The 23,651-nt window shown below is 45.8% G+C and overlaps 1 protein-coding gene across 1 annotated transcript; it reads left to right on the top strand.

The window, feature by feature from the left end:
- Positions 1–8,309: 8,309 nt before the first annotated feature.
- LOC135817312 (uncharacterized) lies at positions 8,310–23,424 on the top strand. Its single transcript, XM_065330470.1, has 11 exons — positions 8,310–8,782; positions 8,936–9,127; positions 11,421–11,805; positions 12,312–12,701; positions 15,102–15,167; positions 15,943–18,521; positions 19,547–19,634; positions 20,146–20,272; positions 20,616–20,763; positions 21,460–21,618; positions 22,569–23,424. Exons 3-11 carry the CDS (start codon positions 11,481–11,483, stop codon positions 22,572–22,574), a joined length of 3,888 nt encoding a protein of 1,295 aa, XP_065186542.1. The 5' UTR covers positions 8,310–8,782; positions 8,936–9,127; positions 11,421–11,480; the 3' UTR covers positions 22,575–23,424.
- The last annotated feature ends 227 nt before the right edge of the window (positions 23,425–23,651 follow it).

Below are 23,651 nucleotides of genomic sequence, written 5' to 3'. Positions count from 1 at the left end.
TGCCTGGCACTGTCACGTACATGTCTCGTACCGTACCGTAAAAGACAGCTGGCCGCATATTGAAATAGGGCTCTCAACAGCAGGATAGTAACGTAAAGTCCAATTCATACTTCATTTCCCGTACGCGAAATAGTTGAGCTCAGATCAACTTTTGCTAGAATGTGTTTGTATGCGAAGTGTACGGAGGGAGTGCATGCAGGGTGATAATGCGGGTTCGAATGCCATGTTATATGTGGAAAAAAGAAAAGAAACAAAATTAGGACCATAACGTGAAATGACTACTTGGTAGAATGTGCATGTCTGGGCCTGCCCGGCATTAAGAGTCTTTTTTCGTTTTCTAGCGCCCACAGGCTCCAATCCAATCTAGCACCATAACGTGAAACGAGAGAGCTTGAAAGTTGAAAGCTCAGTGCCGTCGCTATCCTGTTTTGGCCTAGATTAACGTTATTCAAACTGATAGAAATGTCTTTGCAATATGATTATGGGGTACATCTTTTTGTATTGCAAAGACGTATCTATCAGTTTGACTAACACACATGGTAATCTAGGCAAAAACAGGATAGCGACGGCACTGAGCTTTCAAGCTCTCTTGCTCAACGAGAAGTCATGGCAACCCCAACCTCAAAATGTCAATTGCTTGTGAATGCGTCCGTATGGGTACGTTGTTGTACATGCAGGTGTATGCGTAGGAGCATTAGTATTCATGTTTGTGCGCATGAATATGTGTGTGCGCATGCCCGTGTGTGTACCCGTGGGCCTGGAGTAAACGGTGTTTAAGTACATAAGACAATGATTCTGATACTTGTTTTAAAGGCAGGACATTTGGTACTTTGAGTGCATACCAGACGACTAGTACCAGTGTATGTTTCACTTACTTCAGAACAACATTGGTAGGACCAGCTGGCTTCTTTGTGATGTTGCTGTGACGGTAAGACTTGAGTCTCCATTTCACATCTCTCCGTCATCACCAGGATTCTTCCCCAAGCATGGTTCTTTTGCTTCCACGACTGATTCTAAAATAGCAGACGTCGAAAGTAAGCAGCTATTAAGCATATTAGAGAGGCTAAGCTGCGCATGTAATTCTTAACGTGACTCACAATTTCACATCAAATGGATCATCGTTTGGTGCGAAACGCCAAATTTCGACGTGAGAGGCAGCTCTCGCGCATTTTCCAACGTGCGAGCCAAATACGCGGTCGGAATTTTCGTGTCGCATCAAAAATAACGTGCAGCTTATCCTGCCTATTAAGTATTATAATTAAATAGATCATCAGCGTTGAACGCCAAATTTCGAAGTGAGAGGTCGCTCTCTCACACGTTTCCAACGTGCAAGCCAAATAACGCGAGCGGAACTTTCAGTCACGTCAAAAATAACGTGCAGCTTAACCTCTCTATTAAAACTACATGCATGGTAACATTTAGTGCACACTACTTGTACGCAGACAGGCGTGAAACAGGCTCAGAATACAGTGCTGATTGGCTGGCATAGCAGGAATGTTAGTTTGGTAGAGCAGTTTGCGTGCATGCAGCGGCCACAAGCAAGTCCGAGACGTAACTTACATAGTTTTGGGATAGTTTTGAAAAGTGTGTACGAGTATGTACTCGCATGCATGTGTGTGTATGCGGGGGGGGGGGGGGGGGGGACTCTGGACTGAACAGTAGTGGTCACTGGAAAAGACACTTTGGGACAATGGTATGTAGACAATCGCCGCACCACTGTACTGCGCTATAACCATTCACGACCTGGGTCGTGGAGCCAAAGTAAGTTCTCTTTTGAGATGTTGTTGTCGGCTAGGGCCACTGCACTGGAGTGCCCAGATGCACTGGATGTATTACGTGTCACATTCGTGTTGTCATGAGAACAGTCATGAACAAACCAGGGTGCATGTGTGTGGGCTGTATTTGTTGATATTGCATGCCCCTCTCAGGGCTTGTGTTCAGAGTGATTACTTGGTGCAGAAACTACTAATGGCATGGACATTTCCAGATCAGAGCAAAGCCGTGAACTGGATGGCTAAGCGTAGGTCACCACATCCATGTCATGACCCCTTTTGGAGCTTCTCCTTTCATAGATGTGTTTGAAACAGATGTCCTAGTAGTGAGTCAGCAGATTTGCTTATGTGCACTGAGTACAGTGGAATCACTTGTTTTTATTAATTTGGGCGTGAAGCATGGAGTGGCAAAAAGAGGGAAAGAGCCACACATTACCAGTGCATTGCTGCCCCACCACAGCTAAGCTGCTCCCGCATACAGACCATCTGAACTGATGATGATTACCTGCCAAGTACTGAGAGTGATTTTTTCTGGATCGCCAGGGCAAATTCTCGGGATTTGCCTTGGTTTTTCGGGATATGTCTTATTTTTTTCCAAAATTCCACTTCCAACCTTTTGAAGTAATGATGCCAAACATTTGTGACATTATCAGTGATATCAATCATAATTCTACGCAAATTCAGGTCCCAAAGCAGAGGTTTTTCAGTGACGATTCATAAAAGGAGCACTGCCACTAGTAGATCCACTGGAACTACAGGCTATGGCAGTAAAAGTAAAGTAAATTATCATGTCCGTTCCCGAAGGGAACTCACGACGGCCGCTAACACCCGATAAACCCTAGCGGCAGATGCAGCGCCTAACGGTGGGGGTGAGTGGATAAGTCTCACAACCACTGGCACAAGTGCCGAAAACAACCCCATCAGCTGCATCCATGTACCCCTTGTGCGTGGCCACAAGTTCCCAGTTGACTGTGGGTAGCAGCACGGCTGGAAAAACCGCTTCCAGGCAGGACTTGAACCAGGTACCTCTCGTATCTCAATCATGGTCTTTGACCAACCCAGGCAGGCACAGGCTATGGCAGTACGAGGGGAGAACTAGACAAGTCACTTGAAGTGCTCAGAGAACAATATCAAGACTTGTTTCGTGTACAGTGATTTTCGGGATAATCGACAGGAATTTCGGGATCGCGGGAGTATATCCAAAAATGCGGGATAATCCCGAAAAACTCGGGATACTTGGCAGGTATGCATACCGTATTATCTCTAATATAAGCACAGTCTCCAATAACGGCACGTCTCCCATAATAGAACACCTTGGGACGGCATTCAAAAACTCAGTCTCCATTATAAGCACACTGTGTAAATTCATTATCTGTACCGGCGAAAAAAACCCTGAAATGTGTGCGTCATACATGAATTTGGCATGGCTACATGCCACTGAAATGAGGTTGAAATAATAATGGAACAGTCTCCAATAAAGGAACGTCTCCATTAATAGCACGGGGCGGGGGTACATTGAAAAAATAAAGGACCGTGCTTATATTAGAGATAATACGGTATCCATGTCATGACCCCTTTTGGAGCTTCGCCTTTCATAGATGTGTTTGAATTGGATGTCCTAGCAGTGAGTCAGCAGATTTGCTTATGTGCACTAAGTGTAGTGGAATCACCAATTATTATTATTATTGTTATGGGCAGGCATAGTGGGATGGTCTGAGACCATGATTGAGAAACAGAGGGTACCAGGTTCAAGTCCTGCTTGGAAGCGGAAGGATTTTCTCCAGCCGTGCTGCGACCCACAGTTAATTGGGAACTCGTGGCCTGGCACGAGGAAAACATGGATGCAGTGAATGGGATTTTCGGTCTTTGACCACTTGCTGGTGAGCTGATCTACTCACCTCCCACCGCTTTAGGAGCTGCATCTGCGCCTTGATCCTTGAAGGGTGGTGGCGTTCCTACGGATGCGGAAAACCCGGCTTCCAGCCGAGTCTCACGCGAACCGTGAAATTATTTTAATTTGTTATGGGCGTGAAGCATGGCTTGGCAAAAAGAGGGAAAGAGCATTACATTACTAGTGCATTGCTGCCCCAGCACAGCTTAGCTGCTCCCGCATACAGACCATCTGAACTGATGATGTGATCACACAGTAGCCTCCCTGTGTTGCTGAACTCAGTGAAGTTTGAAGTGAAATACGGTAGTGTGCCGATTATCCGCACCCCTTGGGTGCGCAGGGTGTCTCCAGGGAGTTCGGATGAGAAGAATATTTTGGATATGGGAGCAGTCACACATCTATCTAAACATGCATATTCTCACATGTTTTCATCATTTTTCATTCTCTTCGGCAGCACACCAGGAACTAGGCGCACTTCAAAATGACACTATTGTTATACATTTTAACTCCAACCTGTCTCAATACGTCGCGTGTGTGTGTGGGGGGGGGGGGACACTTCAGCTCTTCAAAATGACACTATCGTTATACACTTTGACTCCAACCTGTTTCAATACATCTTGTGCATCGCTTGAATGGTTCCCCAAGTGGGGAAAATCAGCAAAAACCTCGAAAAACCTGCTAATGAGTATTTGTCCAGCCTGACCAGGCAATCCGAAAAATCGACCATCCAGATACAGTCTGTATCGGCTATAGAGTGACCGGATATAAGAATATATCGGCTACAGTGATTTTGGTACGAAATATCAAAAGCAAAACGTATTTTATCCAGTACAAATATCACTATAACCAATGTTATCGGATGTAGTGATATATCGGATATCATGATGGCAACAACGAATCAAAACATGCATAACACACTACATTATTATCAGCTATAGTGATAACTTTAAAATACATGTTGCAATAATATCAAAGGCCCTATTTTTTTACTTTCTTCACGTTGCTTATTTTTATAGTGATACATGTACATGTACATAAAAGAATTTTTTTATGGAAATGCGGGCACTGTCAGCATGCTCATTTGTCAAAATGCCATGCTGGAAGTATTTCCTTGCCTTTCATGTGTCGATCGAAAAAAGAAAAAATCGATCGTATCGCATATAGTGATGCATCGGTTATAGTGATAAAATCACGGAAATCAAAAGGGTACGCTATAGCCGATACAGACTGTACAGTGAAACCTGTCTAAGGCAACCCCTCAAGGGACGAGAAAAAGTGGTCGGTGTGGCCAGGTGGTCTTCTTATCCAGGTTCAGTTGGTTACATGACCATATCCACATGTGACACATCATTTTGATCAGTGTATCACAGTGCACACACCTATGCTACTCTAGCACGACTCATGTGCCTGGGGTCCTCAGACCGGTCAAGTGCCGTGCATTCACCATGTAGAAGGGACGGTTTCAAATAGGACACCGGTTGCAAACCGGAACGGACTCAATATTCACTTTCTCTCTTGGTATTTTGATTAGAAAACATATGTCACAGTGAGACTACGATGTGTTATACTCCGAGCCAAAATTTCATGGCTCTGCGATGACCAGAAGCGCCATATTAAGCAGGTGAGTTTTTGACGTGTTGCTTCGCACTGCGACTTGAGTTTTACGACTTTCGAAAAATCAACTTCTTGTCGCAGGTAAACAGCGGCTCGCCTCTCGCCAATAAAGCACCGCATACGAATCAAAACTAATGGAAGCACACACAAGGCTTATTGTTACTCTGTACTGGCCGTCGTGGAGCGATAGCAATTACTGTAAATATACAAAATTTCGGCGCTGCAAAATTTCGGCACTTCACGATTTTGGACATTTCGGCGGCGATTTATTTTCGGCGTGGGGTATAGAGGGCATGGTATAGTGCGACAGTCAGATGCTGTGAAAAATTTCATCGGCGTTTTAATTTAGGCGTTTTGGGTCGGTGCCGAATATAGCCGAAATTAAATATATTTACAGTATGTTGCACTTGTTGATTGGAATCATGCCCTTGCCCGTGTGCATTGTACAATCATGTTGATGTCGATGGAACTGTTTCGCTACTGTAAATATACAAAATTTCGGCGCTGCAAAATTTCGGCACTTCACGATTTTTGACATTTCGGCGGCGATTTATTTTCGGCGTGGGGTAGAGGGCATGGTATAGTGCGACAGATGCTGTGAAAAATTTCATCGGCGTTTTAATTTAGGCGTTTTGGGTCGGTGCCGAATATAGCCGAAATTAAATAGCTGCCGAAAATTTGTATATTTACAGTACCTAATTTCAGACCCAGAGTGAATTTGACGTGCACTCTAAAACGTGTCCGGTTTGGAGCCACCTCTGATTTGAACTTTTTTGAAGCGAAAAATTGGGCAACTTGGAGGCAATGGGTCAACACAAAGGAGTGGCTCAGTTCGATTGACTCTGGCCCCAGAGCAAACTTCAACATGCCAGTTTCCTTCCACAAACATATTTCGAGTGAAAAATCAACGCTGATGATCGGTTTGGGTCTATACAAATTTGGCTGTCAAAACGTCCCGGTATCGAGCCGTCCCCTCTACATCTACACTTCCTGCACTGATGTGTAGATCTACCCTGCATGGTGCACCATGCAATACGTACATTTACATATGCTAGCACTGTGCAACGCGATCGCGGGTGGGTGGTCATCGGTCGCGTTGAGCGAGTGGTCGCCTTATCCGAGCTGTTTTGAATGTGAATGCGTCCGTGACAAGGAAAGTGGTCGCCATGGTCGAGTGGTCGCCATATCCGAGTGGTCGCCATTACAGGTTTTACTGTAGTTGACATCCGGATAACCGGCGTTCTACTGCACTTGAACGCGCTCAGTCGTGGGCAATACCTGTTCTGATACATGCCCTCACGGCTGTGCCATTCTGCCATGCACTAGTATCAGCTGGTATTTCCCCTGTACATCATGGTACATATAACAACTTGCACTAGGTAGGCTGTATGGCCACAGCACCGTTATTCACAGATATATTCAGTGGTCTGTGGAACATGTCCTGCCAAGACGACAATGCATGCATTCTACATTTCTGTACAGAGCTGCATGATATTCTGAGGTGTATTTTATGTATACGGGTGCATCTACTGTACTAGCTTCTAGTAAGACTACCACGTGCATGTCACTTACGTGTTCGCATGGTCAGTCTGGCTGTCACTTGTCAGAGATCCTGGCTGTTCAGTTGGACAAGAACCGAAACTGTGAACGCGCGAATCGTAGTCCTCCTCTGCACTGCAGTAGCACGCACACCGAAAACATTCCCAGTGGCGTAGCCAGGGGGGGTGCTTTGGGTGCCCAAGCACCCCCCTCAAAAATTTCAGGTACCATTTTCGTACTGCTGTGGATCTACGCCCGCCCGCGATCGAGACTCGACGTCGACAAGATCGACGCCACACGACGCTGCGCTGCACGACGGGGCCCGGCCAACTGTATTACACTAGTACTAGTAGCGCATGCAGGTTGCACTTGAGACTGCATGCATGGCTGCACATGCAGTCATGTTCTCGCCGGTGACAGGCGCAGTAGTGCTAAATTATTAATTTTTAGTACAATGTAGTACTACCGGTACTGTAATTTGAACTAGTACTACCGTGGTAGTATAGTTGTGTGTAGATCTTTGCCTTTGAATGTGAGTTTGGTCGTTTTCGGATGCACTGCGCATTGTACAACTACCGGTATATAGACTCGCACTTTGTGTAGCTAGACTTGGTAGAAGTGAAAGAGAAGTGTCAACGTCGTTTTGTGATCCGCAAGTCGAATGGATTCTTATGAAAATGTCGATCTTGAAGTATTTTAGTCGAGGGAAGTCGAAGAGACCAGATACCAGTAGCAGCAGTGCCAGTGCCAATTGTCTGTATTATATTCTGGGTCTAACCACACCCTGTCAATCTCTTACCATCCAACTTCTGTAGCAAAGTACTGTGCGTTTCATACGATTATCTGACTTTTTATTGAATCATTGGTGGAATGGAAAATAATGAAATAGATGCAAAAATGAAGGATTTGGCACTCAATATCGAAAATTTTTCCGGGGGAGGGCCCCCGGACCCCCCCCATTTTCGCGCCCTTCCGGCGCACGCCCACACTTCCAGTAAGCACCCCCCTCAGCCACAATCCTGGCTACGCCCCTGATTCCCCTGCACTCTGCAGCTTGTGCAACAAGTCTGAAACCTGTCCTCAACTTCCAAGTCAGCAAAACTGCCTCCAGTCCAGGCTAGGCACAAGCCATGCAAACTGGACTACAAAAATTGTGTCACTGAGACCGTAAAACCGCTATGCTACGCGCTACAGAACTGCAGTACAAACCCTGTAGCCATGGTAGCCTCGACAGTTCACAAAGCCTACTGCCAATAGGCTACATATTATGGGGAATTTCAGGACTTCACGGAGAATTTCAAAGTTTTTACTGAGGCCTCTAATTTCCTAAAAACTACATAATTATGGCCTATTATCATGATTATGCCTTTTTTTATGGGTGGCTAGCTATTTACTGTATGCATGCTCTTGTCAAGGACTCATGCGCATGTCACAACTGCAATGACTTCTACATGTAATTCTGCGAGCCGAAACCAAGAGTTTAGTCAGTCCAACTGCACTGAGGAACGCCTTTGCTTGGGGCGGACGCGACACACAGCATTTCAGGTTCCTTAGTTTCGGTACTAATCTCAGTGTAGTTATGAATCTTGTGTGTAATGTTAGCTAGCTCTGCTCTGTGCGACGTAAACCAACCTCCTGCGTAGAACCCAGACCGTCTACTGCTTCTAATGAAGCCACACAGCCTGATAGTGATAAGGGCACATCCACACAGTTGTCCTGAGTTGAGCTGAGCACCGTAGGCTGAATGAAAATATTCTGCTAGGTTTGCCACATTTTAGCGTCCTCTGTGCGAATTTCCAGAGTGGAAGTTCTACCCTTTCCTTGCCCAGCGCGCCAACTGACGAATGCTCCTGTGAAGTCACGGCACGAGTGTGAACGGATCGCGCGATCGTGTCCGAAGTCTGCATGCGGTGACGGCTGCAGGTAGATCTACAAGTGCCTTTTGTTACATTTATAGCCATTGTAGGTAAGTGAGTCGGAAACTTCGTAGCAGACGCTAAAAATAAATTGCATGGCATTCGGTTTGCTAGGGTGTAGAGTATGATGTAGATCGACGATGTGCATGCCCAGACTAAATCCAAATGCCAATCAGTATCTCACTGCTAATGCTTGCCTGCAGGATCAGAAAGCCTGGAGACTGCACGGGAGGAGAGCAGCTGGGAGTTGTAAAATACCGGAATTTTATTACTCCCTGGTGGAGAGGGTGTTACGACTCAGCAGTGCGAATGCGGTGGCCATCAAACCTGCCTTCACCACCTAACTGAAGACATTGCAGACAACCATCCTTGGGCCGAGTCTGCACTGCAGCACAGTAAGACGTATTCCTGCCACATTGCCTCCTGATCAAAATGTTGTGTCCGTATCTACTAGTGCGAGCCACTGAATTGTGGATTATGGCTCAGGAGTCAGGTGTTATAGTACTGCACACTGCGGCATGCAGCACCACTGTGAATGGCAGGTGCAAGGCTACCTAGCAGGTACCTGGCACTGTCGAGTGTCGTATTCAGCAGTTCAGATTAGACTGTCCATCCACCAGACTTGTATACATATAGTCATGTGTATTGAAACCCTGATACACTGTACCATGAGTATTGCGCCATTCATCTCAGCACACAGGTTGAAGCACAAACAGTCAGCACTGCCAACCTTCAGTGCCACAATTGTTAGCACTGCACACTTTGCTCACCATGACCAGTAGTGCCAAAGATTTTCAGTACTAACTGTTTTTTAAATGCACCGCATTTTCAGTGTAAACTATATCATGGCCTCTTACATAAAACTATACTATTCAGTCACTGCACATGATCACCATTGCATTTGGGCAGCTTGAAGGCAGCATGTGGTGATAGGTGTTCTACTGGTCAGGGAGTGGCAACTGCTAGCATAGAATCAATGTCAAGAGCTTGGTAGTAGTAAGGATGGCATGCCATAACCAACCCAGAGGCCAGACGAGCATACTCAGGCTGCAAAGGAGAGAAGGAGAATATAGCGGATGCTGGTCGCGGAAGCGAATGGAACATTGCGGACCACAGCAGTACGCATTTTGAAGTGTACGCGAGTGCACCATTTTCTTACTACTTTCGATGAAGATGAATGCTGCAAGTTAAAGCCAGTTGGTTAGCGGTTGCAAAGGGTTTTAACAAATATTTTGTTTTGTACTTCAATACGAAACCGTTTTTGTATGTCCAGCACCCCACTTTGGCCGTATTATTTCTTCTTGCGTGCAAGTTGAAAACAGATAGATTTACACTAGAATCAATAAAGAAGATATCTCACCTGAGGCTATCCCTTCACAAGACTGGCAAAGCAGTACGCCTTCTACAGCAAGTGTGTTTCACCATAGTACATTGTACATTGTAACAGTACACTTCTGTATGTGCCCTTATGGAGGACAGATAGGGCCGATGAAATCTGCACATGATAACCATGTGACCAACCAACCAACTAAGTGTACCGGCACGGCTTAGCAAGTTCCTACTAAATAATTTTCAATACATTATAGGCAATAGATTCTTGAGGATGGGGGCTTTCCTTCGGATGCAGAATAGTCTTGGTCTCACCAAGTATAACTGTGGTACAGCTGTCCTGCCCAAGTTTAAATCACCAGACAAGAATGTGCTTTCAGTTTGCACCCAAGTGTAGACCGGCTGTATCACATCAACTCTACCCCCCCCCCCCCCCCCACATTCTCTCCCAAAAAATGTTTTGCAGTATTGCTTCCGCTAGTGTTTGCATGCATCATGTAGGTAGATACATAGTACGCTCTAAACATGGTCAGAGGTAGTGTGTCATACAATGTAGATTGAGTTCATGTTTAGTAATTCAAATCCAAATCCAAATGTTTAGTATGTTAATTCAAATCCAAATCCTTCGACAAGGAAAATTGCTTTTGCAATTGACATTGGCAGTAGAATTGCCTTGTTGAGCAGCGCATTTATAAATCAAACACCGTGTCATTCAAGAATTGAACTTGTGATGTATTTCGTATACAGATGTGTGTATGTGCGTGTGTATAAATGTGTGTGTATGTGTATATGTTGTAATGAATAGCTATGCATGACTGTAGACGCCACTCTGCACTGTTACTACTAGTATTCTGTACTCGTATAGTAATCTAGCCATGGTGTCTTTGTTACCTAGGTCTATGCGGTTGCGCATGTAGCCAAGTTCCCGGATGTGTTGTGTAGCGGTTTGCACATGCATATGTAGCATGCTATCCCGTGTGTTGCGGTGGCTGGCACAAGTACGACTGCAGCTGAGTTTGTTTTGTTGTTCCTTCTTCTGGTTAGTTCGAATTTGCATTGTTTGTGTCCATTTTGCTAATCTCTCCTTTTCCAATACCATGTATAAACTGTACTGCTGAGAGTTGTTGTCGGGTGAGAGTAGCTGTGCGTCGGGGGACGAGGGTTCCACAACAATGTGTGTGTATGTGGATTTGTGTGTATGTGTGTGTGTGTGTGTGTGTGTGTGTGTGTGTGTGTGTGTGTGTGTGTGTGTGTGTGTGTGTGTGTGTGTACCTGTGTGTGTGTGTGTGTGTGTGTGTGTGTGTGTGTGTGTGTGTATGTGTATGTGCCTGTGTGTACTTGGTCTTCCCTGATGCATAGGGAGTACTGTGACCATCACACCAGTCAAGTGTCTGCAGTAAAACTAGCACTGCCGGTGACATGCCGGTGGATTTCTGGTATTATGTTGCCAGGCCGGTTTGGGTAGACTTGTGCTGGGATGTTAGACTACCACACTGGGCAGTAAGAGATCTGCTGGCAAGTGTTGATAATCTTCCTCCAGCCCTCACCGTTTTGAGACAGGATTCTCCAGGCGGTTGGCCTTGCACATATACATTACCCTGGTTACTGTCAAGTGGCAACAAAGGTGCTGCAAAGTTTCTTGATACCTTATCCCGATGTGGAACAGATAAGCATCAAATTTCATCAATGTTATCCAGTATCTGGAAGACCATAGTGGCGGAGAAACAAGATACTGCTCCTTATGGTAAGGCTCTTCGACAGTTGTTATCCTTATCTCATCATTTGCAGAATTACAAATTTCAACTGGGTAGACTTACAAGTACACTGTGAGATCTTTGACCAACAAAATGCCGGGATTCTTTTTCCCTTCTCTTTTTGCTTCACCCGATGGACAATCCGATAGGTATGTAGATCAGGGTACTTGCAGTTGAGAGACTCTTGCAGTCTTGTGACTAGTGCCTGTGGCACACTAAGAATTTTACCATCACTGTGGCGCAACAACTGATAATTGCATAGTTGGGCTGAGTGCACACAGTAGGACAATGGCAGTTGAATTGTACATCCAATTTTGGTATTGCAAGATCCTAGGCTATTCTTGGAAACCTGTACTCATAGCCTGCATGAAGTATCCGATGATTATCTGGACACTGATCATCTGTATTAGAGTACTGCTCCCGGTCAATAAAGTGCAGGCAAGGATTGCAATGATGAGAGTGAGCAATGCTGTGTGTTCGTAACTTTCCTGTGCAGAGTTCTTTCTTGAAGCAATCAAGAACAACGTGGACATCATTTGCCATTGTCTGTCTAAGGCTTCCCCGTTCATATTGATGGTTGAGATATCAAAACTCCAAATATACAGTGGCATTAGTGCCAGTACAATGGCTACAATAACTACAGCACTGGCGGAGTGTAAAATGGATGATTGCTTTCCAGCAAGATCAGCAATAAAGGCAATGGTAGACGATGTGTTATCTAGTGGCCATGCACAGGGTGCATTGTTCATTAATGTGCTATTTTGGAGTGACACACTAGCTGACTTCATTCCGCACCATGTCAGAGATACTGTGCTTGCCGATATTGGAACACACTCTATACGTGACCTCTACATTGCGGTGTGTGTCAATTCTCAACTTCCATCAGGTTAGTACCAGTGTTGGTACCCATGTACACAACAAAGTTAGAGCTTCAGTGCTAAGGCTGTGCTTCTCCTTTTGGGATGAAACAAATATACCGGAAGTTGTTTGGTGAAATCGCCGTTACTGGTGGGATATTAGTCACTGTAACCTGTTTGCGGCGTATTAGTGTTTGTTAATTTTCCGACAAGAGCATAATGAGAATATTAACCAATGTGAAATCAAACTTCAACAGTGGGTGTGTATGTATGGGCATAGTGCCCCGCAAACATTTGCCATTGCAAACTCGCTGGTTCTGAGAGATCGCGAAAATTTAGTGTCTCGAATATTGGGTGATTTACAGTAGTCTAACAAACGGTTATGTGCAGCTATAACAGTTAGAATTAGGGCTCAAACGGTTAGTCCGATTAACCGGTTGCAGACCGGTTAGGAAGAATTAACGGTTACGCAGTAACTTTTCAGTCTATTTTTCAAGTATCAGGTCGTTGCAAAGTGTGCACTTTCGCGGGCTGTCGCACGCGTACGCAATTTCTGGGCTGTCAACTCGGTCATATCTGGTCTCTTGGTGTGAGAGTATGTATGAATGAGCATGCAAGAGAATGTACAAGTGTGCGTTGTACTGAATAGGGTACATTTTTTGAATGAGTATAGTCAAATATACGGTTAAAAAAGAGTCCGCAGGATTGCCGTGGCTTATAGGTTATAACCGGTTAACCGACCGTTAGCCTAGCAGTTAACCGTCAGGGGTAAAACCGTGACCGTTTGAGCCCTAGTTAGAATGGTGCCGTGAGTAGTACATTGTTGCCATCCTGACTGACTTTGGGTGATGGGTTGAAAAGTTGCACAGTCTTTCAGAACCAGCAGGTTATATCATCGACTTTGCAGATGGAACGTGCATGGTGCACTGTGTTCACAAAACGTCACACTTCCATGTTTCCCTCAACGCAACTAGGCTTGCCGAGCATATGTCCAGTGCTGTTTTTAACGAGCATTCTTGATTGTATATTGTGGGTGTGCGTCAAAGATCTCGTACATGTGTTGGGTAGCCGCTGGGTAGAAAAATCTGGCCATACATTGATGATATCATAAGTGCATATTTCTTTTATTTCAAGCTAAACGGATCCTGTAATCGAAATAAGTGGTTCAATTCATCCTACTTCACTCCTACCTAGCTAACACGTAAGAGCTATTAGTTGCTATGGCTGACAGTAAGAGTCCATACCCTGGAAGTGTACATGTCTGATTTAGGCTGTGTCGCAGTGAAAAACAGTGCATCATCAAAGAACTGACAGGTACTAAGATGTCAAAAAAAGTTACGACTTTGCAGGCCGATACCTGTGATTTCCTTGTGCACAAAGCAATTTGGATTTCACTGCACCAAACCCAAATGCAGGAAAGTGGTGTACATCTAATCACTCTGGTGGTTATTGACTATTATTATGAGTTATACTTGAAGGTATGTTCTATCAATACTCTGGAGACTCATTTTAACTCCTCCATTTCCCAAACAGTTTTTGATCCCAAGGGCCAATTATTCGAGGACATGAAAGTGAAAAAATCTGAAGAAAATTGTATACATTAATAATGATGAGCAAGGCCTGAACATTTAGGGGGCGTTCGAATTGTCTTCATCAACTATTCGAACAAATTTTTAAAAGAGTAACTTGAAGTGTCCCATTAGAACGGTTTCTATCATTTTAGAGGTTTTCAGTGGAATTGTCATGGCGATGATGACGTCCGATCAGATCGACCATCTCCACGTACTACGTGACGTAGCTAATCCAAACTCTTCGGAACTAATCCACCTCTCCCATCGTGGAGGTTCGAGGAGGTTCGTTTTTCTGAAGAGGCCAATAAGGCCACCTCTTCAGAAAAACGAAACTCCTCGAAAAGTCAAAGAGTGACAATTCGAACGTGCCCTTAGTGACATGTAAAGACGGTTACTCTCAGCGAAGAGACCTGTTTCTAAATAGAGAGGTTATAAATGTGTTAGTGGCTGCATTGGAGTTGTGGACGGTTCACTGGTAACCACCATCATCGCCACCGCAGCCACCACTGCCACATGCCCGTCGCCACATGACCACCACCGTCACACGACGACCACCACCATCACCGCCACCACACGACCACCACACGACGACGACCCCCACCACCAGCATCACCACCACCACCACATGACCACCAATACCACCTGGAGGCAAACTACCTGGCGATGGCAGGGACAGCGGTGATCAAGTTGCGGTGGTGGTGCTCTGGAGGCAAACATGGCTAATAGAAATGTAAGGAGTTAGCCTGTGAAACTCTTTTGCGACAGACTCAAACACTGCGTAATTAATTGTTACGCTTAAGAAGGTCCACGCATCCATTGTCCGATGCTGTGTTCATGTGTATTATAATGTAATTGCAGGTATTGTGACTGGACAGAAGAATGCAACAAGTTCAAAGAAACAAACGGCAAAAAGTGGAATTGCTGGTGAGCTCCCTTTTCCAGTGTTGATTGCAATCACTCATTCTGTGTCCTCATGAACACAATACTTCTTCACCTTTGGGTATTCACCCAAACCAATGCAGATAACCTGATGCTCATTGACTTTACGTCTTTTGTTAGGAAATGTGAGGAGCTGGCCTCCATCATACAGGTCCCGCAGCAATGTCGTTATACCGAAATTTGGCCACGTTTCTAATCCTCGTATGTGCAGTAAAACATGTATTTGCCGGACCCTGTACCAAGCGGAATCCTCTTGATCGGATAAATGTTCATGCACCAAAGTGCTGTGGATCGAACATCTATGTCAATGTCTACATCTATGTCAATAATTATAATTATGGTGAGTAAGAAGTAACTCGGGTACTGAGCCAAAAGTAAGATAATTATTTCAGAGCACAGTGCTGCTCAATGAAATCCAATCTTGAGTCAAGTGTGCGCCCTGCACCAGTTCACACACCAGTATTTGCAGGTCTATAATACTAGGGCTGCATAGCGTCCAGTGTGGTCGACTCGCTTGATCGGATGTCATTTAACAGCACTATATCTGACACCAGGGATGCACCCATTGTGCGCAAAGTTCTCAAATACCGCAGGGGCAAAGCTTAGTACAAAGCAGTGGACCAAAGCTCTGGCGCAACTACTCTGAGGTTTGAGCACATAGTGCAATCATCGGGAAAACTTCTGAGAATTGGAAACATAGGCTGTATTTTTGCTGCTGATCATTATTGTCCACCTTGTTCTTTTCTTAATGTTGGTCTAGGCTGGAACGCAGAGGATGAGCAGGCTTATCAACTAGCACTGTCAGAAGGACAGCAGATAATCCCTCATGCGAGGCTTCTTCTATGCGGTCCGGGTCGCTCAGGCAAAAGCAGCGTGGAGAGATCACTTGTGGATGAGCCATTTGAAAAGAGAAGTGACAGCACCATTGGTGTGGAGCTACAAACAGCTGTCTGTACCATTGGACAGAGAGATGGCAAATTTGTTTGGCGCAAGGAAGCCGATCAAAAAATGCAACATCTGCTCATGGTGCTAATATCACTCAACAAAGCAGTACAACGAAAGGCAATTGAGGATCGCCTAGCCCAGCAACATGCAGTCAATGAAGAAACTGTCTTCCCAGTGACGGAAAGCATGGCAGCGGAGAGCAGTCTGGAGCAAAAAATGGTCCAATCATCCACACCAAGTAGCAGTACAACAGGTGTTCGTTCGTCTGAGGATAGCGGGCACACAGCAGTGGAAACTAATGACACAACACATGACGTACCTGCTGGTGACAATGTGAATGCTGCAGTCGCCAAAGCTGATTCCGATTCTCCAAGTGTAGATCAAACGCTAGTTGCTTCATGTACCAATGTTCCTAATGAAGCGGATGTGACTGCTGATACATCTCCAGATGCTAAAGCCAACACAACTCCAGAAACAACGACTGCTACCATTGGAAACAATAGCCCAATCCATGATACCGCCAATGGTGTAGCTTCCACTATTCAAGCCACAGCTCCAAACTTGCAACCACTGATGTCAGAGGAAAAGGCGCTTGAAATACATGAAGCAGAGGGAAGCTGTGCAACACCCGACTCACCATATTCACCTGATCCAAAGAGCCTTGAAGAGGAGTTATCGTATGCAGCAATGCGGGTGGATCAGTTCATTGCTGATCTCAAGTACACCGATGTGAGTGAGTACAACATCAAGGACTTGGATGAACTTGTGTTCTTGGACATATGGGACTTTGCAGGACAGCGGTTATTCTCAGCACTTCAACATATGGTTCTGTCTTCAAGACGCTGTGCTTATGCAGTTGTCTTCGATGCCTCAAAGCAAATGGAGAAAGTAGCCGAGCCAACACTTTGCAGAGATGGTGAAGAGTACCGGCTAGATAACAGCCAAGGCTCCACCAACTTCGACATAATGGAAAGCTGGTTGAACACAATTCATCATGTTATTGGTGATGACCCAGACGTACCAGTGTATGCTATTGGCACGCACATCGACAAACTTCCGCGCAAAACTCGCCAACAATCACTTAACAAGATGAAGAAATACATCTGGACCAATGCTGAGGAAAGAGCATATGGTCTCAATCTTGATGAAGTGGTGTTTGTTGACAACACTGTTGCTGGAAGCAGAGATCCTGATGGAACCATCGTCCGTCTTCGAAAGGATTTCATTGAGAAATTGGAACCGCAGTTCAAACAACCCATACCCATTCGCTGGCTACCATTCACCATTGGTACGAAGGAAGTTGCAAAGAAATTCAAATGCCCATGGCTGACGATTGAGCAGATCTACCGTCTTGCCAACACAGTGTGCGGTGGTGATGCTGGGAACAGTCACTCTCAGTCTGTTGATGTGGAAGCAATGTTGAAGTACCAACATCACCTTGGCCATATTCTCTACTACCCAGAGAACCGAATCCTGTCATCCAAAGTCATCATTGATGTAGAATGGCTGCTAAGAATTGCATCACTGCTCTTCTGCCCAGAACCAAAGAGTGAGCAGGGCAAACGTCTTCGCAAGCTCTACGAGCTGTTGACAAGCAAGGGAATCTTGCTTGAACGTCTCATCATTCACCGTTGGCAACAGCACAGCAAGCAAACTGCAATGTACACCAAGACAGAAGAGCAACGTGACTATCTGTATGAGCTAATGGAGCAATCTGGCCTCATGTACAACACAAAGACCAGTATGAAGATCCCCGACCGTGAGGAAGAGTCACGCAAGTTCTACGTCCCAGCCCTTGTAAGCCGAATGCCTGAAGACAATGCCGCTCTGCTATTGGATGACTCAGCGCCAACCATCTACCTGTACACGGGAAGTCGCAAATACCTACCACAGACACTGTTCTGGTGCGCCGTGGTAAGGTGCATGCAGAAGTATCAGCCACGCCAAGAACCACTTCTCTACCAGTCTGCTGCTCGGCTGAGATGTTATGGCATCTACTGGCTGGTACTGGAGTACTTCAGTCATGGCATTCGTATCTCCATTGCAGCTGAGGAATCTGCACTGTCAAATATTGGAAGTGCGTACTCTGCGGTACGTCCCGCTGACCTTCCCGCAATGTGTTCAGAAGCCCTGCTGTTTGTAGAGGAGCAGCTGGAGGATCTGAAGAAGTTCAGCCTTCAGCACGTCAACATCAGCCGAGCAGTGCGGTGCAAGTGTCCCATCAACCAACGTCCTTGTCAGCGGCACAAGAAGAAGTCCTGTCCACGGACATCATGCCATCACTTCGCAGAACTGGTGGATGGAGAAGTTCCACAATGTCCTCTGGAGTCACAGCCCAGTGTGGATGCCGGTCCAGTTTTGCAGTACTTCAAATGCATCCCGTTCCAATATGTGGTACGTACTGCAACATAACAGGTACATGGCTTCACTTTTACAGTTGCACCCTCATGGGTCACGTACTCTCTAGCTTGGAGGCAATAGTTGATGTGTCTACAGTGTGTAGCTTTTATAAAAATAGCTTTGCTATTCAAGTCAAGCTGCGTGTGGACTATCACATGCTTGCAGCAGTTCGCAGGTGTTGTACTGGTATTTTGGCAAAATAGGCAAAGCTTATGCTTGATATACAATGGCAAATGGGCGTGTGTTCATTTCGTTGACATCATTATCTTTGAAAGAGGAATGGCGAGCACTCATGCTCATTCCCTGGACACTGCAAATTCACAACTCATTTTCACTGTATTATTCTGCCGTTTCGGCAAACTGCCTTCATCAGAATACATGAGTTGTGAATTTGCAGTGTCCAGGGAATGAGCATGTGTGCACACCATTCTTCTTTCAGTTATGGAGCTGCGTGATGCCTCACCCCTATTACGATGATTATCTCTAGCACCCTTCTCTCTTCTTTTTATTAGCCCACTAAGCCACCTTGGAGGCTCTACTCTCCCTGCTGCTTTGTTGTTGTATTGGTTTACTGCTGTCTATCTCTTCCCCCCCCCCCCCCCCCCCTCACGAGGTCTTCTCTAAACGGGCCGGCATGCCCGCAAATTTGGTGGATCAGTATAGAGAGATGTTTGCATCGTACTTACGCGAGTGGGTGTCCAGACAAGGAAATGTGTAGATGGCTGCCGCTGAATGGAGCTTGTGTCCCTCAGATAGTAGAAATTAATCAACGTGAATTGCTCTGACACATCTTGAAGATTCCCACAGCCCATAGGATCCCAAAAGAGAACTCAGGACTTCCACTCCTCCAAACACACACACACACACACACACACACACACACTTGCTGGTACCAGCAGTGCTTCAGCAGCACCACAGCAAACCCTTCTGGCTGCTCATTCAAGATGATCGTGAAAGCGTATGCTCTGTGTCCACAGTATAATTCGTATACGGTTTCTTGAACTTCTTGTTGTTTGTAGCAAGCTGGCAGGACTAGCGGCTCAATGTCTTCACCATTGATGGCAATGTCTGGACTACAAACTACACTACCATCTACCAGTACAGCAGGTATGTTGACCATGCAAGTGGGAAGATGTCCATCATCTTCCGGGCAACATTGACTTGTTGTAGCTATTGGCCCGTTGAATAAAATTCACGTACATGTACTTCAAAGTATACGTTCGCTCTTCAGTGGCTAGGCTGAGCTTGTTACTAGACGGTAGTGAAGTGTTCCTAATATGCACGTTCACAAGAAAAGACTGGGTTTGGGCCTGATTTGTGTTGTGCATGTATAGTATGATGGACTTACTCAGATCATTGATCACCATGCTGCCATCTAATGTGACCTAAAGCTCCTGTCTGGTTCTATGTTGTCCTTGGAGCAGAGAAATACAATCTGATCCACTGACAGTGGGGTTTGGTAGCATCACACTCAGTTGCCTTAACCAGTTCTGTCATGTGCGATATACATCAATTCAAGCCAGCAACGATGCTGTGAGGCTTTATACTTTCTATGGCTCAAACAATGCAGCCTAATCTTCCGCAACTGTCTTGCCTGGTTCCTGTACACCATCTACAGATATGTACGAGTTATCACCTTCGTTGGAGAAAAATGGTCGGAAGGGTAAAGTGGCCGGCATGGAACAACTTGGCGCAATTGCTTCAGCGGCAACAGCAGCGATGCAGCCAGTCACTGAAGTCACTGGGTACGTGTGTGCACATGGGCGGTGTTTAGTTAAACGTGTGTGCCAGGCTGAAATGCAGACTACCACACAAGTGTGTATGACAGTGATAACCATTCCCTACATGCTTGGCACCTTTGCACCTCTGTTTGATGCACATCAACCCCCACCCCACCCCCTGTTCCACCCATTTCTGCTGCTTTTGCATGGCTGCTTGTTGCTTATGATGCCACAGATTATCCATGCACATGTACAATGGATGATTCCAAGCAGGGATACAGTTACATGTATGTAGTGCAATGTGGGTCGAGTCATCCAAGCAAACTAACTGCACCTGTTATTTTTGTGCTCCCACTGTTGCTCTCAGCCCTGGTGTTGAGTTCCACAAGCTCCGGCAGCCGGAGCTCATTCGTCTTCGCAAGAAGCTTGAAGGTCTTTGCAACCTGGGCCTGGGTGATCAGAAAGACCTGGCCAACTCTCTTCTGGATGCCGTGTACCCGGCTGGATGCAAGAAGGTGAGAAAGGGAGTATGTAATTCACTATTCACTGCCACACAACATACCGTACTGACCGGAGTACATGCCACACTGCCGCACTACAGTATAAGCCGTATCAAGATTTTTGTCTCGAAATACAGACATCTACCCTATATAGCACTGTTCATTTGACCATCGGAGTATAAGGCGCACTGACTTTTTTTCGGGAGAATTACCAGTGTTTAAAGTGTGGCTTATACTACAGAAAATACGGTAATGCATGAACCGAATAGAACTGCCGAAACATCGCAAACGATAAATTGCTGCAGAAAGGAAGGTGGAGAGGAAACATATTAATGCACAAAACTATATTTGAAGGAGAAGCTGCCTCTGTTTCTTTTCAATGCTACGTCCATTCCTTTGCTACGTCCATTCCTTTGCTACGTCCATTCCTTTGCTACGTCCATTCCTTTGGTCTTCGTTGTGTGCATGTACCCTATGTATGCCGTTGCCCCGGAGTTAGGCCGGCTGACCTAAGAAAAGCAGTTGACTGTCAGTTTGTATGAAGGTCAGCATAAGTATAATACATCCCACTAGTACGCTTGTACGTGAAATATAAACCATCATACAAACCTCGGCTTCGCCTCGGTTTGTATGTCGGTTGATATTTCACGTACAAGCGTACTGTTGGGATGTACTACTTATGCACTACAATGTCATTCTCGTTCCCTGTAGATTATTGAGCAGAAGGCGTCCAAGGAGCAGACGACGTTCTTCACCACAATGTTCAATGAATGGATTGACAACGATCCGGACGCCAACGGCTTCAAGTTCTACGAAGCAGCGTGCGATGCCTCAGAAGTATACGCCAGTTCTGTGCGGGACCTACTGCAGGTGAGTCAAGGATCACACATTGAACCATCCACTTATCATGATAGAGTGTGCGACTGTGGTTATAGGTCAATGCGCGACGCACTGCCTTCACTATGTAGCTTGCCTGCACCGTGCCCTGTACTTATGCACTAAAGCACACGATCCATCGTACTAGCATACTCGTTCTTGCTCCGTTTGTTCAAGTACCGACACCGTCTCTAAATTTTGGGTACATGAACTTCAATTGAAGTAAGTATTCTAATATGAAAGTTGGTTTCAAACCGCAGGGGGGGGGGGGGGGAGTAATGCGTGATTTTCCGCAGTGCATGGGATGCCGCTGCATGATGTGATGAAGGAAGCATGTCGAGCATCTGGCCCATAGAAAAGAGATGCTAGTCAATTGGAAAATAAATGGCGACATCCCGTATGTACCATCTCGTAGACTCTGTGAGTTTGAAGCTACAACCAGGACAGGGTTGCTACCTGTGCTGTTCTCACTGGTGTACTTTGAAGTAGTTCATGTCCTACGGTCTAGGCATAGTCTGTGATGCCTGTGATGAAACTCTGTGTGTGTATACACTCTGATTTAGCCACCCACACTGATAGCAAGTATTACCTTCACTGGGGGCAGGTGTAACTGCAGTTGGATCCCGGGACGGATGCCCTGATGCCGTCAATCCTTTTTCTGCACCTCGTCCTGACCCACTTACTGAGGTGTGGTGAGCCCATAAGTGGGATCATTTTCAAGTCCACCCAGAGTTTTGGGGATTTCAGGGGGTGTCGGCTGTTGGGCGGTTCAATAGCCAATTGAGTCATCTTTCCAAGATTCCTTTTGAGTTTCTCTCCCCTCTCCCGGGGAGACCCACGTGACCAGTTTTGGCAGTGAGCAACAAGTACAAGTGTTTGTGCGTGTGTGTGTGTGTGTGTGTGTGTGTGTGTTACTGTGTGCATCTCTATGCCCCTTTAAACAGCTCTGATCATTGCAGTGCAGCTGGGACTCAGATACGTCCACACGTCCACGTCCACACGTTCCCAAACAGTGGAATATGTACTTCACACAGGTGCTTCTTGCTTACCCTTGCTGTGGCCGACAGTAGTGAGCACTTCTTGATTTAGCTAGCTTGCACCGGCTTTCCCCAGCATCTCTTTGGGTCTTGCCGCTTGATATCCGATACCAATGTTTTCCCCTGCCGTGCAATTGCCATTGCAAACATGCCTTGAAGCACACGCACGCGCACACACGCACACGCGCGCGCGCGCACACACACACACACACACACACACACACATGTCCACACACCAGACAAGCCGCATCACGCAAACAATGCAATACCTAAACGCATGAATGCACATCTATCTGGGCATCATATTGAACGCTCGTCCTCCAGTGCTGAAGTTTCGACAGTGAGCATCAGCTTTCTTCCTACTTGCCATGTCAATGCATCAATCATGGAATGTGTCAACAATGGTCTCTACCAGGTTATAAAGTATTTACTGCTGTTATTTTTTCGAAGATGTCTGAATCTTGATTCCTACCTGCTAGTACCATAATTGCCTGCGGCCTTGAGCCAAGAGTTCCTGTGACAGCGCAACACAGCTCTCTCTTTTTTTTCTCTTTTTCTTTTGCGCAGAGCAAGCAGACAGTACACATGCTGTGTGCGTTTCCCCGAGGTTTTCTGTTGAATTCTTCCACCTGCCCCCGTGCAGGCCTTCATAGTGATCTGCAGCTTGGAAAGTTGCGTCCGCATGTTACAGAGAAAGCATGTTTCCGCAGATGAGAGCCGGAACAATGTTCAAAACGGATGATGAAGTACAAGTACAATATCATCTACATGTATCTCAGTGTTCGTTGGAGTGTGTGAACTGAGTGAACAGACCAGTTTGAGAACCGAATTTGTTCCCTTCCATTACACGATACTGCATCAGCAAGATGATACCACCACTTGCCATTACTGTAGACTCGTGTAGTGTCAAGCCTGTTTTGAATACAAGCGGGTTTTCAAGATACACTGTCGGCACATAAGCCTGGTTTTAGTGTTGACACACATAGGCTG

Source organism: Sycon ciliatum, chromosome 5, assembly GCF_964019385.1.
Source record: "Sycon ciliatum chromosome 5, ocSycCili1.1, whole genome shotgun sequence".
Lineage (NCBI taxonomy): Eukaryota > Metazoa > Porifera > Calcarea > Leucosolenida > Sycettidae > Sycon > Sycon ciliatum.
Note: the sequence above shows the minus strand (reverse complement) of the source record. Positions and strands in the feature narration are given on the sequence as shown.